The sequence below is a fragment of the Anser anser genome (genome assembly GCF_964211835.1).
Source record: "Anser anser genome assembly, chromosome: 11".
NCBI lineage: Eukaryota > Metazoa > Chordata > Aves > Anseriformes > Anatidae > Anser > Anser anser.
Genome location: NC_139732.1, coordinates 12,554,942 through 12,570,673, shown reverse-complemented (window position 1 = coordinate 12,570,673; position 15,732 = coordinate 12,554,942). Strand labels below are relative to the sequence as shown.

General features: G+C 47.3%; 2 protein-coding genes across 7 annotated transcripts; one reads left to right on the top strand and one right to left on the bottom strand.

Moving 5' to 3' along the window:
- Positions 1-49: 49 nt before the first annotated feature.
- Positions 50-9,419, top strand: ARL2BP (ARF like GTPase 2 binding protein). Of its 3 annotated transcripts, none has more exons than XM_083852064.1 (7): positions 50-74; positions 501-625; positions 2,744-2,805; positions 4,077-4,183; positions 4,558-4,643; positions 5,509-5,605; positions 6,814-9,419. In XM_083852064.1, exons 2-7 carry the CDS (start codon positions 585-587, stop codon positions 6,892-6,894), a joined length of 474 nt encoding a protein of 157 aa, XP_083708190.1. In that variant the 5' UTR covers positions 50-74; positions 501-584; the 3' UTR covers positions 6,895-9,419. The 3 variants fall into 3 exon arrangements, with proteins under 3 accessions (XP_083708190.1, XP_083708192.1, XP_083708191.1); XM_083852066.1 differs by lacking the exon at positions 50-74 and adding an exon at positions 79-149; XM_083852065.1 differs by lacking the exon at positions 50-74 and adding an exon at positions 89-413.
- Positions 9,420-10,364: 945 nt separating this feature from the next.
- PLLP (plasmolipin) lies at positions 10,365-15,128 on the bottom strand. 4 transcript variants are annotated; one of them, XM_083852069.1, is made up of 5 exons: positions 14,488-14,593; positions 13,852-14,243; positions 11,419-11,592; positions 11,109-11,228; positions 10,365-11,033 (listed from the first exon to the last, which is right to left on the bottom strand). In XM_083852069.1, exons 2-5 carry the CDS (start codon positions 13,954-13,956, stop codon positions 10,920-10,922), a joined length of 513 nt encoding a protein of 170 aa, XP_083708195.1. In that variant the 5' UTR covers positions 13,957-14,243; positions 14,488-14,593; the 3' UTR covers positions 10,365-10,919. The 4 variants fall into 4 exon arrangements, with proteins under 4 accessions (XP_083708195.1, XP_083708193.1, XP_083708194.1 ...); XM_083852067.1 differs by lacking the exons at positions 13,852-14,243; positions 14,488-14,593 and adding an exon at positions 14,840-15,128; XM_083852068.1 differs by lacking the exon at positions 13,852-14,243 and having other exon boundaries at positions 14,488-14,717.
- Positions 15,129-15,732: the final 604 nt, after the last annotated feature.

Genomic DNA, 15,732 nt, shown 5'->3' with positions numbered 1-15,732 from the left:
CGATGGGCGGGCCCTGCGCGGCCGCCTCCGCTCCGCGATTGGCTGAGGCGCGGGCGGAAGGAAGCGTTTCCCAGGTAACGGCCGAGCCGGGCCGCGGGGATGGAGGCGGGCAGGGGGCGGGAGGCGCGGGCCCGGCCGGGCGCTGCGGGGTGAGGGGGCTCTGAGGGGGCTCTGAGGGGCACGGGGCGGGCAGGACCGGACCGGGCTGGGCTGGGCCGGGGGCTGGGCTGACCCGAGGAGCCCGGGCCGGCGCCCCGCGGGACGCGCAGGGCCCTCGCACCACCCGGCGGAGCCCGGGCCTGAGGGCTCGACTGAGAAAGTTCCTCGAGAATTCGGGTTATTACAGAGAAGCAGCAGCAATAATTTGGGGGAGAACTTGAAGCTTTTGAAATTCCCGCATCTAACAATTAAAGGTTTTCTGCTGATTTGTTGTTTGAAAAATGTTACGGTAATTTAAAGATTGAATTTTTATTAACGCTAAGTTGCATATTGTTCTTTAGTGCTTCCTCCAAAAAGAAGGAGCGACCGCTGACAGCAGCAGTGCAGCGGATTGTCTCTCCTCTGGTCTGGTAGGTTATGCGGTAATGATGGAGGCTTCAGATGAGGAGAACTTTGGTGTAGCCATGTAAGTATGCTACATTCTGTACAGATTTTCAATAAACTATTTCCTAGTTAAAATATCGTAATTGGAATGTAATTACGAGAATTAATTGACACCACAGTCATTAGCAGATGTCATTAGCAGATACTGCCTCATAGGAGAACGTGGACACGGAACAATGCAAAGCCCCAGGAGGGAAAAGTTCAGAGTTTAGATGAAGACAAAACAAATGCAGCCGCAGTGAGCGCAGTGCCAGACAGGCCTTGCTGGGTGATCCCAACAAACGCTGAAATCTAAGGCTGAAAACTGTTCTCTGCCTTCACTTTAAATTCATAATTTCTCATTCCTTTTCAAGTCCATATATTGTCTTACATCACAGATTTTAACAAGACAGTATTTCTGTGTGTTTGAATGTGCCTCTTAGATGCCTGAGACCACCTACAGGTGATCTCAACCAAATTTTACTCTGGTAGATTCTAAGATGCTGCTTTGCCCCACATCTGTCTGGCCTACTTTTCTTCTAAAGCCTGTGGGAGGAGGGAGTGTGTGCGTATGCCTCTGTCAATCAGGTTCATAGATTTGGTTCATTTGTCAAACCCTGCGAACTGAAAGGCCACAATTTCCCTTGCCCGCATGTCAGCAACACAGGTTGTGCTGGCCCAGATGTGACAAGGTTTGTGAGCTTGTATTTGCTGTGCAGATGTAGGTGTGTTGTATAGAGAGATGCAATCGCTGCTGTTTTGGAACAGCTAATATTCACGAGCTGAAACTGCGACTTAAATTAATAGAATAAGCTATAAAATAGAAGCTATAAAAAGTGGTGGTAGTGCTTATTTGCAGGAGAAGAAAAAAATAATAAATTATCCATTGCAAAGTCTCCTTTCTTTGCACATAAATGGAAAGTGGTAAGCCCTGTTGCCTGAACATGATGCTTCAGTATGTAATGCTGTGGCTGCTCTGTGTAAACTCCACTTTTGGTGGTGGCATGCCCTCTGGTGGAAGAGCATGAGTTTCCATTTGCCGGACTTCTGCTCTTCTTCAGGGTTTAACAGATCGCAAACGTTGCTAGAACGTCACCTGGTGATCAGACGCATTCCTTATTCAAACATTTTGCTTGGTCAGAATGAGCCCTATGGCTAGACAGTTAAATTGCTCTTGGATTAATTTTGCTGACTGTTGTTCAACAGCAAAATAATGAGGTTTTTAAAATTTAGTTTGAAAACTTAGTCTGAGTGGTCTGCTCTAATTTATTAGAGAAATATTTGAGAGATAATAGAGACAAATTTAAAATTAATTTAAATGGTGCTTACACTGATCAAAACTAACTTTCTTCTTGAAGACAAATGTCCTGTGGGGTGATATGTCAGAAAAAACTGTCTTTCATCTGCTGCAGAGTGCAGGGAGAGTTTAGTCCACTAAAGATGAGTTCTGAATGCGAGGCCAAGGAAATTCTGTGGATTATCTAATGTGTCTGAGCAAGCTTCACAATAACACTAAAATAAGCGGAGAGATCTGGGGTCCTGAATGCTGGTAATAAAGGCTCCTTCCCTGGATGACTTTAGATCCATACCAGTGTTTAACACTTGCTTGTAACAGAAGGGCGTTATGAGATTGTGCCCTTTATTTGTAGCACGGAGAGATGTTTCTTGCATAAGAAAAACGTTTAAGTGTCTTCCATGATATAATACTTGTATATATTAAATGGTTCTAGAAGACCAAGTATTGCAAAATATTCTCTAGAGTGCCTAGAGTTCCGTGATCACCATGTAGAGTTATGCAGGGAAGAGAGCAGAAGTAAAGCTTGTGGTAGCAGCCTGGATTTGTGGGATGGAAAATGCTTAATTATTATTCTTTACATCCCTTCTGCATCAGGACTGGAATTACCTTAACAGTAATGCCAGAAAACATTTTTTCTTTAATTAGGCATCTATTTAGGGAAAGTATTTTAGAGGCCCGATAAGAATCCCCATGCAGCAGCTTCATTATCAGTGTTGTGGATTATTTTGTAGGTGTAAACTAGGAAATTATGTACTATTTCTGGGCTCGTTTGCACTTAAGCTTTTGTTAACACTTAATTTTAACATTTATTTCTACTGTGATTGGAATGTATGCTTATGCAATACGGTCTTCCTCTGCTTTCAGCTCCTCCCCTTCTGATGCAGAGTTTGATGCAGTTGTTGGGTATCTGGAGGATATTATAATGGGTAAGCTCTGCAAGCAGTTACACACGACAAGATGGGTGCTAAAAATACAGCAAGCTGCTCATCTGGTAGCCAGGCTTAGGGAGCCAAAATAGCCCCTGCCTCCTTTATGGCAACTTTCCTTCCTTTCTTGTCATGATCACTAGCTTGGTGCTGTAGTACCCAGCGCCTGGTACTGCTGCCTTGTGCAACTGTCGATGTTCTGTAGCTGAAGATGGGTGTCATCGTGTTTTACCACTTGTCGAGGCTAACCTTCTGAGCTCATTTTGTTTCACGCAACTTGCATGTACGTGTACACCCGTAACGTGGCAGCGCCTGTTGGTAGGAGGAATGTTGAGTGGTGCCAGTCTTACCATGCGAGCTTAGGCAGTGAAAAGTCCTAAATTCTCAGGACCGTAGTTTTAAGCAAGAGGTGAGTGTGTGCTAGGAAGCTGAGGATGCCGAGAGAATTTATGCTGATCAACTGCCGGCTGCTTCGTAAGAGCGGTGTATAATATTTTTTGCCCACATCCTTCGCAGAGTGATTGTAGATTCTGCAGCCTCAGTTTGCCTGGTGGTGCAGTTGAATCTGAAGAAATGCCATCAAATCATATTGGAAGTGATAGCGTTTAGAAAGCTGATTCTGGTGTATTTTAGCACTATGTATGTGTAAATTTGATGCTTATACCTGTTCTGTTGAATTTGGTGGTAACCTGCCAAGTTCGTGTCCACATCTAGAAAAAAATTCTTCAGCAATTGAAAATAAATCTGGGAGTTTCACTAATACTCTTTGAATTCAAGGGGAAAAAAATGAATTTTTATAGGGGAAGGGGCATTCATTTTATAAAAAATACAAGTTTTTGATGACTCAAAATCCTGAACTAAAGGTGGTTCTGTATAAATAACCTTAATAACAAAACATAACAAAAAAAAGTCTTCCTGTTTTAAGGCTGAATGGAAATGAAATTACAAGGAGTGATTGTGGATCTTGCTAGGTGGGACATGTTCATCCTGTTCCGTTTGCTGCCAAAACATAGGCTGATGTGCTGCTGCCACGGTGATGTGGCTCCCTTCACTGAAGTATTGCTTCCCTCTGCCAGCAGCCTCTCTCTTGATAAGTCACAGATGGGTCAGAAACTGGCTCAGCAGCAGCTGCGGTACTGGTGTGACTAACTGCACATGTGCAGGGCTCTCTGGTTGCCTCAGGGAAACAGGGAACTGGTGAATGAGGTGTTTGTGTTAGAAAAAGAATGACTACACTCCTAACTGTATGATGTCTTTTTGTTGTGGTCCAGATGATGATTTCCAGTTAATACAGAGGTCTTTTATGGAGAAGCACTACCAGGAGTTTGATGACTCAGAAGAAAACAAGCTCATCTATACTTCTATTTTTAATGAATATGTAAGATACTTTTTCCTATTCTTTGCACGTATTGCTTTTTTGTTATTCTTCTGAGGAGAGTGGCAGGTCTTGTGTTCCCCCCTTCATAAAATATTGGGTTTACATGGAGCAAAGCCAACTAACTGCCCTCTGTCTCTTTTTTCAAGCACTGTCAGGATCTGTGAGCCAGAAAGATACTTTCTGGAGCCTTAGGTTCCTTTCTCTTCGCTCCACCTGAAAGCTTACAAAACTTTCATCAAAACATCTTTATAACTCTGGAATAGAAGTCTATTACTGTACTAAACAACATATGTTTTAAATGTGCATAACAAAGTTTACTCTTTTCCAGTTGAATTATTTAGTATATTGGGGTGTGTATTTTTTATATTTTTTAGATCTCACTAGTAGAGAAATACATTGAAGAAAAACTACTTGATCGGATTCCTGGTTTTAATATGACAGCTTTCACAATGTCGTTGCAGTAAGTCTTCTGCTTTGCTTTTCCTTGGGTGTGAATTACATACATTTCTTTTTTTTTTTCTGTCTGGATTAAAACTTAGGTTTGACAGTTCTCCCTTGAGAAGGAGGTTCCTCCTTAACGGTAGTAGTAATCCAGTTCATGTATGCAGTGCTACTGACTGACCACTTTCCTTGTTTCCAACATGCTTTGCTATTCTAAATTTCAGAGCTAACATGCTGAAATATGTTGGGTTTTGAGGGATAAGACTAGAAATCAGGATGAGAACACCAAATTTTTTTTATATAATTTTTTTCTACAGACTGCTGGTAAACTGAAAAAAAAAAGTCAACAACAGCTGCAACAGCAACAACCAAAAAAAAAAAACACTCTTATCCAAACCTTCTTTTACTTAGAACTTTAAAAACAGACTTTCACATTGCCCACCTCCCTGATGTATTTTCATTATGCTCTCTGTCTCTGTGGGCTGTACCCTCTTTTGATTAAAGTGGATAACTTTACTAGTAGTTGTTTACGAAGCTATCAAAAGGACAACTTATATTATTTCTCTAGTTTTGAATATCTAAAATAAATGCTAGTTGAATATTAATTCTTCTGACTTACAGGTCATGTCCTTTGTCTGGTTTCCTAGGACTGGTTTGATACTCTTACATCTTGTATTTAGATAAATATATTAATGTATTTGGTTTGGAAATACTGCATAGTAATATTTGTCTAGAATTTTGCTTTATGAGAGGCCTATAATATTCTTATTTAAAGTTTGGTACTGTTCTACTTGTCCTGGCACCACTTTTAATTTCATACTATTTTAAAATAAGAATTTATTTCACAGAACATTTTCTAATTCCCCAACTTCTTCCGTCTATAGACAGCACAAAGACGAAATGGCAGGTGATATATTTGACATGCTTCTCACATTTACTGACTTCCTGGCTTTCAAAGAAATGTTCTTGGATTACAGAGCTGTAAGTATGTTGCATTGTTTATTTTCATTGGTATAATGGCTGTCATTTTTGTATAGCTCTGCCTGAGAGTACTGAAGGCAGTATTACTAAAGCAGGTAACAGCATTTATTCAACGGTTATAGAGGATCGAAAGGAAAATAACTGAGTTTGGCTATCAAACTCGAACTGCACATTTAATAACTTCTAGAAAACATGGATGAAGTTGATATGTGGAGAAACTCATGCTTTTGGCGTCTTTGAAGGTTGATTTCCATCTGAACATAAAGAAATGCTTTTTTATTGTGAGGATGACCAAGCACTGACACAAGTTGCCCAAAGAAGTTGTGGAGTCTCCGTCCTTGGAGACATTCAGAGGATGGCTGGACATGGTCCTGGACAGTGTGCTCTAGGTGGCCTCACCTGAGCAGGGAGTTGGACCAGGTGACTGAGGTCCTGGCCAGCCCCAACTGCTCAGGTATTTTGTGGTATTCATTTTTTCCAGACAATCCAAAGTAAGCTTTCTAAACGTATTCCAGTTGTATTTCTCCTCTCTGGCTGGGCTGGAAAAACAACTGACTAAAGAATAATATTAAAGAAGGATTTTGGGTGGGCTCTTTCCTAAGGAAATGAAATACATGCAAGTACTTTCCAGTCACATTTGACAAAGGAGCAAAAGAGTCAAAGTTGTTGTCAGAGCTGTCTTGTTGTCTGCCTCCTCCCCTCACCCCTTCAAGTTTTGCAAAAATGGAAGCAGGTTGAGGAGACGTTCTGTGTCTCAGCAGCAGGAGTAGTTTCAGTTGGGGTTTGTGCTTTTAGAGACACTTGAGAGGCAAACTCACAGAAGGTAGATTTCACTAGTTTCTAGAGCATTGTGTAAGTCTGCTGGCTGGGTATTCTTAACCAGATGTAAGCAAGATGCTGCTTTGAGCCGACATACAGCTGGCAGAATGATGCAGAAGTACTTACTCCAGGTTTTCTTGCACAATCTTGTGCTGAATTTTGGATATGAATAGGAAAAAACAGATGTGAATAGGAGAAAAATTCTCTGCTAAGGATTTTTCAAGTCTCACAGCAAGCTGCATGCAGTCATAGATGTTCAGGTAACATGTAATTTTATATCGATTTAAAAGGCAGAATATGAATTTCCCGTTTTATCTTTTGAATTTAAAAGCCTGCTTATTCCAAAGCAGCACTGAGTCAAGGATTTCTTTTTCTCTTTTTTTTTATAGGAAAAAGAAGGTCGAAGTCTGGATTTAAGCAGTGGATTAGTGGTGACATCATTAAACAAATCATCAATATCCTCCTCCTAGAACAGTTCATGCACTACTTTCCTTTCCAGATGAGTGCTACTGCTTTCATTTGGACATTAAAACACTAAAGGTCACAAGAATCAAGGTGCTTTTACATGATGAAAACTCTTTCACCCTCCAGTCTATGCTGTCAGATACCTGATCCTAGAAACACGTTGGTATTCAATAACCACAGAAGAAGAAAATTTCAACCCTACTACTGTAATTGTTTTTAATAAGTACATAGTATTTGTGCACCACTCTAATTGTTGCACACAGTGAGAAGCTCAGCACGCTGAGGACAATAGATAGGGCTGTACGTGTGTTTTATGGGTTGACATCTTAACCATCTCCCCAGATGGCAGAACTTCTCAGAATCAAGAAGGTAGTGTAAGAAGTGTGTCTGTCCAGCTCTTGGAAGGACAGGTGCAAATACATAATGCTGAGTTTCTCCTTGTCAATGCCTTTTGTTTTTTTTTTTTTAACTTTATATGATCTTGCGTGCTACGGCTTTCTAGCGGAGGAATATGTTTTAGTATGTAGATGTTCCAGCATGAGACTGCCTCTCTGCTCTGTGAGAATTGATATGCTAGTGTGCAAATCTGTCTGCTCTTTGGCTAACGTAAGTCTCATTCTTAATGTGTGAAGTTCTCTGGTTCACTTTTGTTCAGGCCCCAGCTATTCTACACTGAAAAAATAACCGTGAAGAATCCAAATCTGGCCTATGTCTGTAGTTTCTTACTTTCCGTTTGGCAGTGGCAGAGCTGTGTTCGTTCTAGTACTGTAGGCATGATGGCAGATTGGGCACAGCCATGTTTACCATCATGTCATTTACTGCTCTAAATAGCATGCTGATGCAAATGCACGCGTTTGCTCTCGAACTGTTGGCAACATTAACAAAGCAACACATTTTTCAACATGAGTTGAAAAATAGATGAGTTGCTTGCTAGTGGAGCTGCAGCCATAAGCCTGTCACAAAATCCCAGCTGCATCTCTGATGGCGCTTGGAGTTAAAATGTATTTGAAGCTACAACGAGCCGCTGTTCTTAGGCTGTTCAGACACATTAAGCAGCAGATTAATGACATGCTCAGGCAAAGCAAGTACGTCTTTAAAAGTGTAAGAGTGGATAGAAACACAGAGTGCATGATTGATGCCGCAGGGGAGGTGTGCTGCAGTGGTGGTGAAGGTGCTGGTCAGTGGCTGTTGCCTGATGAGAACCTAGATGGAGCTAAACTGTGGCCAGGCCATTACCAGTTTTTGTTTGTGGACAGGAAATGTCTACCAGAACAAACGAGATGAAGTCCTGTTCCTGTTGGCCTCTGCCAGTCATTTCAACGGTACTAGGCTTTTATTCTTGAACTGAAATAGTTCTTTTGAATACCAGTGAGGACTCCTTGCCACACAGGCATTTTCCACGAGCACAGAAATCAGTGCTCTGATGTGCACAGGCAGAGGCAGTGTGCACAAGAAGAGGCAGTGCTCTGAGGCACTTATTCCCAGTGCAGGGGGGGGGGGAAAAAAAAAGAAAAGAAACATTGGGTTGTGTTTTGAATACAAACTAGATGCAGCTTCCTTCCCATTTGAATCCTGAGGTTAAAATTGCGGAGTTTAAGACTTAAATCTAGTTGGCTTTCTGCTGCTAGTGTATGGACTGGAGCTCTTAAGTTAACTTCTTGCCTGTGACTTTTTAATGACAGCAGCAGATTTGATCATCTTTTAAAAGAATTCTTTTGAAATATTTTAATTGTTAATTGTTGAGCTAAAATAATTGTTTGCAACTAAAACTAAAAATGTTCCTGACATTTTTTTACTGGAAAGATATTTTTTCTTCTTTTTCTGTTACAATTGCTCTAGATGAGTATGTAAAATAACAGCAGTCTGAATGAATACCTCAGACAGTTCCTTACTGGAGGGAGTTTGTATTTTAAGCAAGTTCTCTTGTAATTGTTATGATTGAATTCATATATTGATGGGGACGTGTGTCTCAGTGTTAACTGTATACCAAAGTCACTATTCACCATTTCACAGAAGTGTGGTGTTTCATTTCTTGCTGCTGATAGATCTGTACTGTTCTGCTTTCTTAACTCACTAATTCACAATTTAGCATTTTCAGATTAATTTATTTTGTAAAATAACATAAGTAGCATGTTCAAATAGCTTTAACAGCTTAGTTGTGAGGTGGGGGTGTAGTTAAGCTCTCTGTATTACGAAGGTTTTTCACAGCCAAATACAGTCATTCGTGCTGTTTGTAGGTATTCAGGTGTATCGATAACAACTCATAATGAAGTTTGTTGTTGTTGCTCCTTTTTCATTTCAATTTTAGACCACAGTCTTCACCACAAAGGTTTGCAACAAAACTCCCCCAGTTTGAGTGGAGCCATTCAGACAGAATCCTTTCTGCTTCTATACTGCTCTTCTATATGTGAAGAATATATTCTGTATTTCTCATCTCTCTGTGACACTTCCATGACTAGTCTCTGGCTCGATGTGTTTTCCGTCAGGCAGAGGGTCTTTTTTAAGAGATTAAATTTCTATATATGATGGACTACGTGTGCAAGTCTGACTTTACTTTTTAAGAGTTTTAACTTTATCACAAAAATTCATAAAGATGCTAATTTTCTTATTGATTTTTTAACATGTATTTATAGCTGGTAAAACCTGACACTTCATTTACCCCACTCTTCCTCCACAGCAAATTAAAGCAGATCTGTCAGGGGCTAATGCAGTTTATTCAATCCCTTTTAAATTCCTACCTTTCATTAATGTAGCTAAATTTCCTGAGCCTACCTCTGTAGACCAGTTGTTAAAATTAGATCCACGCAAACAGGGTATGTGGTAAGTTTGCGGTATAGCTTACTGCGTGACAGCTTTCTGTAAATAGATTAAATTTATTTCATCTGTTTCTACTAGCTTGTACAAGGAGGATGTGAAAGGAAACGTTGCTGTGTCTGGCTGGGCAGCAGTTCTAGTTCTGACAAGTGCCAGCCCGTCTCCAAGATACCAAAACTGAACTTGTCTCCAGCAGTGGTGGTGCGGCACGGTTCTGTGTTCATGTATGGGTCAGCCTGCTCTTAAGGCTCTGACCTCCTGTTTGCTCCCAGAGCATTTGCAGCCTTAGTTTAGCTTTTTGAAGACCACCTGTAGCTGACAGACATAACTGCCTTGCTAAAGCAAATTCTAAAAGGGAAGTGGTGGAAACATTAACTCAGTGCCTCATGCAGCACCAAGACCTTTGTGTCTACAGGAGGGAGCACAGCAAAGCCTTTGCACTCCTCGTGTTCTTGTGCTCATGGTACGTGCATGCAGCAAAGCAACGTGAACCCCGTGGACTTTGTGCCTTCTCCCTGTGGGCTGGGTTGTAATGCCGGTACACGCTAGGAAATGGTGGTCTTCTGGGCCAGCGAAATCTCCACTTTCCATTCTGCGGATGTACCTGCCATCTTCTTTCTCATAAAAAGAGAATTATTTTCTTGACAGACTCAAATGTTAGATTTAAGAAGGTTTTTATTTAAAGCATAAAATTTGTTTCATTTTTTTAAAATCAATACAGTAATAGTTTAGACTTCTTCCTTGGCTTAGCCTTCATTCTTCAGCTCAGCCCGCATTGATACAAATTAATTGCATTTATTTACATTGTGGCTGCAAATGACCAGAGATAGGAACCTGAGCTTGCTTTATTGAGTTCTAGTACTGGACTTTGCCAAATGAATCCCCTCAGCAGTGCTGCTCCAGCGAGGATCTGGTTCCTCTGGGGTGTGTGAGGGCAGGCACAAGTCCCAAGGACATGCAGGAGCTTCAGCCTCCGGTGAGCCCTCAGCCTCCTGGTGAGGTTGCCGGTGATGGCACCAGTCATGGTGGGTTTGCACTGTGGACACGTCAGCTAGAAGCATCACCTGAGACCACAGCACAGCTTCCACATGACCGTGGCATGCGGGCCAGCAGCGATGGCTGCTGCCACCACTGCCGATGGAGAAGGAGCCCCGGTGGCATGAGTGGCTCGGTGACGTGCTGCACTGAGCCACCCTGCCCGGGTGCACGCTGCTCTTCATGCATGGTTGGTCACTTGGCTGGTGGCTGCGTTGCTGCCAAGTCCTTTCCAGGCACGGAAGCTGAGGAACGTGCTCACCCCGTAGGTGAGCATCACGAGGCAGGCGAAAAACTGGAAGAGGAGCACAGTGATGTGTGAGCGCGGTGGCTTAAGCACGTCAGCCCTCGCCTGTGTGCTTGTACTTACGGACGCTGCGGCTCTTCTGTTGTAATCCCACTGGCGCCACGAGGTAGGCTGGACGGCTGCGGAGCACGTTATGAAGGCGGTGATGTACAGAATGGTTGCTGCAGCGTTGAAGATCACCAGCTGGGGAAGGCAAAGAAGAGGCGGTGAGGTCTGGGCTCTGCAGTACACCCAGCAGCCTGCGCTTGGAGGCACTTCCGAAAGCTTAAAAAGCAAAAGGTCAAAAGCGACAACCTATTGCAAAAGGTTGGTTCGGGGCTGTCCTGAGGCGTTTCCCAGGGAGGAGCCCCCTTGCTCACTCTCGGTTACATACCACGAGGGGCCAGGGGATCACGTAGAACCTCAGTGGAAGCTGCAGGAGGTAGGTCATGAAGAGGAGGACTGTTGCTACCCAGAAGAAGATGGACACAAACATCACCCAGCCGTATGCTGCGTGGAGGTGGTAGGTCGTGTCGGCAATGAGAGCCCACACCAGTAGGCCAAGCACCTGCAGGGTGGGAAGGGGAAAGCGTTCAGGTGGCCATTCCTGCAGGTGTAGAAACCGGGTCTGCACATCCTAGCTGCTGCCTGAAAACGTCACCACGGGGAAGCTTGGGACAGGGTCTCCATCTGGGACCCTCATCACTTGGGGTCACCCTGCTCCAGATTTTGGCCCCAGGAGCCAGCACAGGGATGTCCTGCAAGGCAGAGCCAGTGAAACCAGGGCATCCCTGCCACCAAAGGTCCCTTCTTGCCCAGCTGCTCCGTGCCAGGCTGGCACAGCACTGGGAATGTGACGTGGGCTGGATGGGATCCAGATGTGTGGTGGCTTCTGGGGCCCCAGCTAAGCCGTGACGTCCCCCAGGTACAGCATCACTGGAAACAAAAAAACGAGCTGCTTGTTGCTGTTTGGTTAGGTGTGGTCTGGTTTGGTTCGGTTTGCATCCTGTGCAAACAGCTTCTAGGGCTCACCTTTCGCATCAAGCAGGTTTAACTACATAATTGTAGCATCATGTGCCTGCAGGCTACCTGCAGCGTACTCCAAAAAAAAGCAGATAGCCGAGTCTGTTTCTACTGCTCAGCAAGAAATAAGCAGAGAAACAATTCCTGATGTGCCTACAAGTGTCAAAAAAAACCCCACTGGATTTATGTTTGCATTTCTAAGGGACCACAGGGACCCCGCATCTGGGGCCTTTTACACCTGGTGAGCTTCATGCTACCTTATCACAAGAAACAGATCTTAGAGGTCTTTTCCGGCCTAAATGATTCTGTGATTCCAAGTGCAGTTGTGCAGATCCCAGCAAGCATGGGCTGTCCAGCTCCTGCCCCACTGAACATCATGGTACCAAGGGAGAGCTCCTGCCCGCGAGGGCTTCACCAACCATCATCCTCATCCTGGCATGACGGGAGACTGCATCCGATGGCTTTCTCATGCGCTTGGCTGGGAATGGAGGTGCCAGCCTCTGTTTTGGCAGAGCCGGGTGAAGCTGGCAGGGAACTGCGGGCCCATCCGCAGGGAGGAGAACAGCCCTTTGAAAGCAGCTGGCAGGGCGCTCGCGCTGACGCTACCAACGTCTGCGTTGCTTATTGTCACACCGGAGACACAACAGCCTTTGTCCCACTGAGCACAAAGCCTTGGTGCTCGGCTGCTGTTGCCTCCATCTGGACAATGCCGCCTTTTCTTTCACGTTGATTTCTAACACTCGTGATGGCAAAACAGGCATTCAGGAGAAACTTAGGAGAAAAAAAAAAAGGCGTGCTCTGGCAGCAGGAGATGGTGTGTGCGAGCTCCCTGGAGCTCACTGGCAGGAAGAAAAGCAGAAGCCCCTAGAGGAGAGGTTTTGGGGAGCTGTGCAAGCACATGTAACACTGCTGTGGAAGGAAGCAGTACGGACTGAGCAGTGACACTGGTGGGCTGCAGAGATGGTAACGGCAGCAGCTTCTACTGGTCTTGGCACCTTCTCTCCCCATGCTCCTTAAGACACCCCCTTGCAATGCTCTTCCCTGACCCTCCCCTGAGTGCTTGTTCCCATGTCACAACCAGCCCAGCCATGCTCAGGAGCCAAAATCTGGACACAGGTGCTTGTTAACACAGCTGTGTTAGCCTCCCCCATGGGTGGATTTACATCTATGGCAAATTAGGTCCCTAACTGCTCGTCCTTTGCTTTTTGCCCATCATCAGCATCATAAAGAGTCCTGGTTTGTGCCATGCCTGGGATAGCACAGGACAGCAGCAGGTGTTCTGCAGCAGCTGCTCGGGGCACATCCTGCTGCTGCCCAGCACAACACTGCGCCGAGGAGGGTGCACAAGCAAACAGGCTCTCCAGCAAAGAAGGGCGGCACCACTGGCTTTCTCTGTAGCAAACAACGGAACAGATCACACATGGCCCCGTACACAGGTGAACACCCACCCATATGCATGCACGTTGTTGCATCCAAAGTCTCAGGTACCAGGATCAGGAGCAGTTCATTCTGTGGTTGTCTCCGATGCAGAAGCAATGCCGGAGGGTGAGATGCTGCTGCTGCTCATTTTGACAATGCATAGACCCTTGGGCTTGTCCGAAAGCAACTGCCAAAGCCTGACTGCAGGGGAGGACAACTGGACCACCCCGGGACAGCCCTGCAGGCACCCATGAGCAGCCCCAACGCGTGCTGATTGGGATGTCACAGTTCATGCAAGCGCACGCTGTCTCCCCGACCTGTTTGTATGCAGGTTTACCCTCAAACACCTCCCCTGACCAAAAACGTCTACATGCTTGTAGCTCACGTCATGTGGTGGGCTGGGATCCTGCAGCTCGGCCCCACGGTGCCAGCCGGGGGGGCAGAGGGGCACGCACCACACAGCTCGCCCACCGGCACGGTGCTGCCCCATGGCCCAGACCCTGCCGGGGACTGCGGGTCCCTCAGCTTGTGTCCCACGGGGCTGCGTGCATCATCCCGTGCCCGGCGCTGAGAGCTGCTGGGCGTTGAGGCCAGGCCATGAGGACAAGCAGAAGAAGCTTCCTTCAGCTTTGACGAGGGGAGAAGGGGAAAGGGCGTGAGGCCGCAGCACCTCGGGGTTAGAGATTAATCCGAAAGCAAGGACGGGGAAGGGCAAAGGGAAATCCAGTCTGTTTTCGGCCAGGGCAACGCCACTGAATACGGGGTTGGACTATCAGCCTGCAGGGGAAAGAAAACCATTCAAAGGCCGTCATTCCCTCAGGTTGCCTGCACCCGCCTTCGGAAAGATTGGGCAGACGGAAGCTCGCTCAGAAAGCCCCGCAAGCCGCACCGCGAACCGATTTCCCCGCCGACGGAAAGTGCGGGCACGGCGCCGCGGCCGCAGCTCCGCCAGGAGCGGGCAGCACCCGCGGGGTCCGCGGCCGAGCCCCCCCCCGGTACCGCCGGTACCGCCGGTACTCACGGCCTGGGCGCCCATCAGCCCCCCGAGCGGCGAGCAGAGGAAGGCGCCGTCGAGGGCGGCGAGGCGCGGGGCGGGCAGCGCGGCGGAGGCTCCGGGGGAGCCGCTCCGCGTCCGCACGGCGCCGGGCAGCCCGGCCATGCTGCGGGCACCCGCACGGCTCCGCACGGCTCGGGCCGCCCCCAGCGCCGGCGAAGGGGAGGCCCCGGGGGAAGACCCCCCCCCCGGCCTCACCGGGCCCGGCCCGCCCCGTCGGGGCGGGGGCTCCGGGGCTGCTCCCGGCACAGCCCCCCGAGGTGGGGGGGGGGGGACCGGGGCTAAAAAAACCCCGTCCCTGCACACGGTGTGTCCCGACCTGGTTCTTGGCCTTGTTGAACTGCAGGAGGCAGCCCATGTCCCTGCCTGCCCAGGACCCTCTGGATGGCACCATGACCCTCAGGTGCATCAGCCCCTCCTCCCGCCTTTGTGTCATCTGCACACCCCCTGAGGGCGTCCTCTGCCCTATCGGATCTTCATTAACGCAGATCCCAAGCAGGACAGGACCCAGCATCAATCCCTGGGGTACACCGCTCATCACTGGCCTCCAGCCGTTCTTGGCACCGTTGATCACCAGGCCCCGGGCCCAGGCATTCAGCCAGGCTTCAACCCACCTCAGTCTGCCCATCCAGACCCTGCGCCAACAGCTCCTCTGTGAGGACCTGACAGGGGGCAGTGTTAAAGGCCTTCTGGAAACACAGGCAGACGACGCCCGCTCCTCTCCCACCGTCTGTCAGGGCAGCCGTTTAATCACAGAGGTTTATCGGGCCGGTAACGACTTCCCCTTGGTGAAGCCACGCTGACGGCTCCTGGAGACGGGGCCGGGGTCCCCGTCGGGGCGGCGCCGCGTGGCACCAAAGGGGCTGCGGGAAGCGCTTGGCGCAGCGGGTCAGGATGGCCGAGCGGTCTAAGGCGCTGCGTTCAGGTCGCAGTCTCCCCTGGAGGCGTGGGTTCGAATCCCACTTCTGACAGCTCCGCGTTTTGCTGCGGGCGCCTCCTGCCTTTTGGCGCAGGCAGCGGCGGCGCTGCGGAGAGATCGGGAAAACGATCGTGAAACAAAAAAAAACAAACAAAAAAAAAACACGGAGGGCTCCAGGCAAAATGATCCGCGGGTTGTCAGAAGTGGGATTCGAACCCACGCCTCCAGGGGAGACTGCGACCTGAACGCAGCGCCTTAGACCGCTCGGCCATCCTGACAGCGCTGGGCGCCGC

Excerpts from the sequence above, each read along its gene's own strand:
- ARL2BP (XM_083852064.1), top strand. The coding sequence starts at position 585 with ATGATGGAGGCTTCAGATGAGGAGAACTTTGGTGTAGCCAT. Across the intron at positions 626-2,743 it reads GAGAACTTTGGTGTAGCCAT|CTCCTCCCCTTCTGATGCAG; the intron begins GTAAGTATGCTA and ends CTCTGCTTTCAG. Across the intron at positions 2,806-4,076 it reads TCTGGAGGATATTATAATGG|ATGATGATTTCCAGTTAATA; the intron begins GTAAGCTCTGCA and ends GTTGTGGTCCAG.
- PLLP (XM_083852067.1), bottom strand. The coding sequence starts at position 15,058 with ATGAGCGGTGTACCCCAGGGATTGATGCTGGGTCCTGTCCTGCTTGGG. Across the intron at positions 11,229-11,418 it reads TGATCCCCTGGCCCCTCGTG|CTGGTGATCTTCAACGCTGC; the intron begins GTATGTAACCGA and ends TGCCTTCCCCAG. Across the intron at positions 11,034-11,108 it reads ACAGAAGAGCCGCAGCGTCC|TTTTTCGCCTGCCTCGTGAT; the intron begins GTAAGTACAAGC and ends CTCCTCTTCCAG.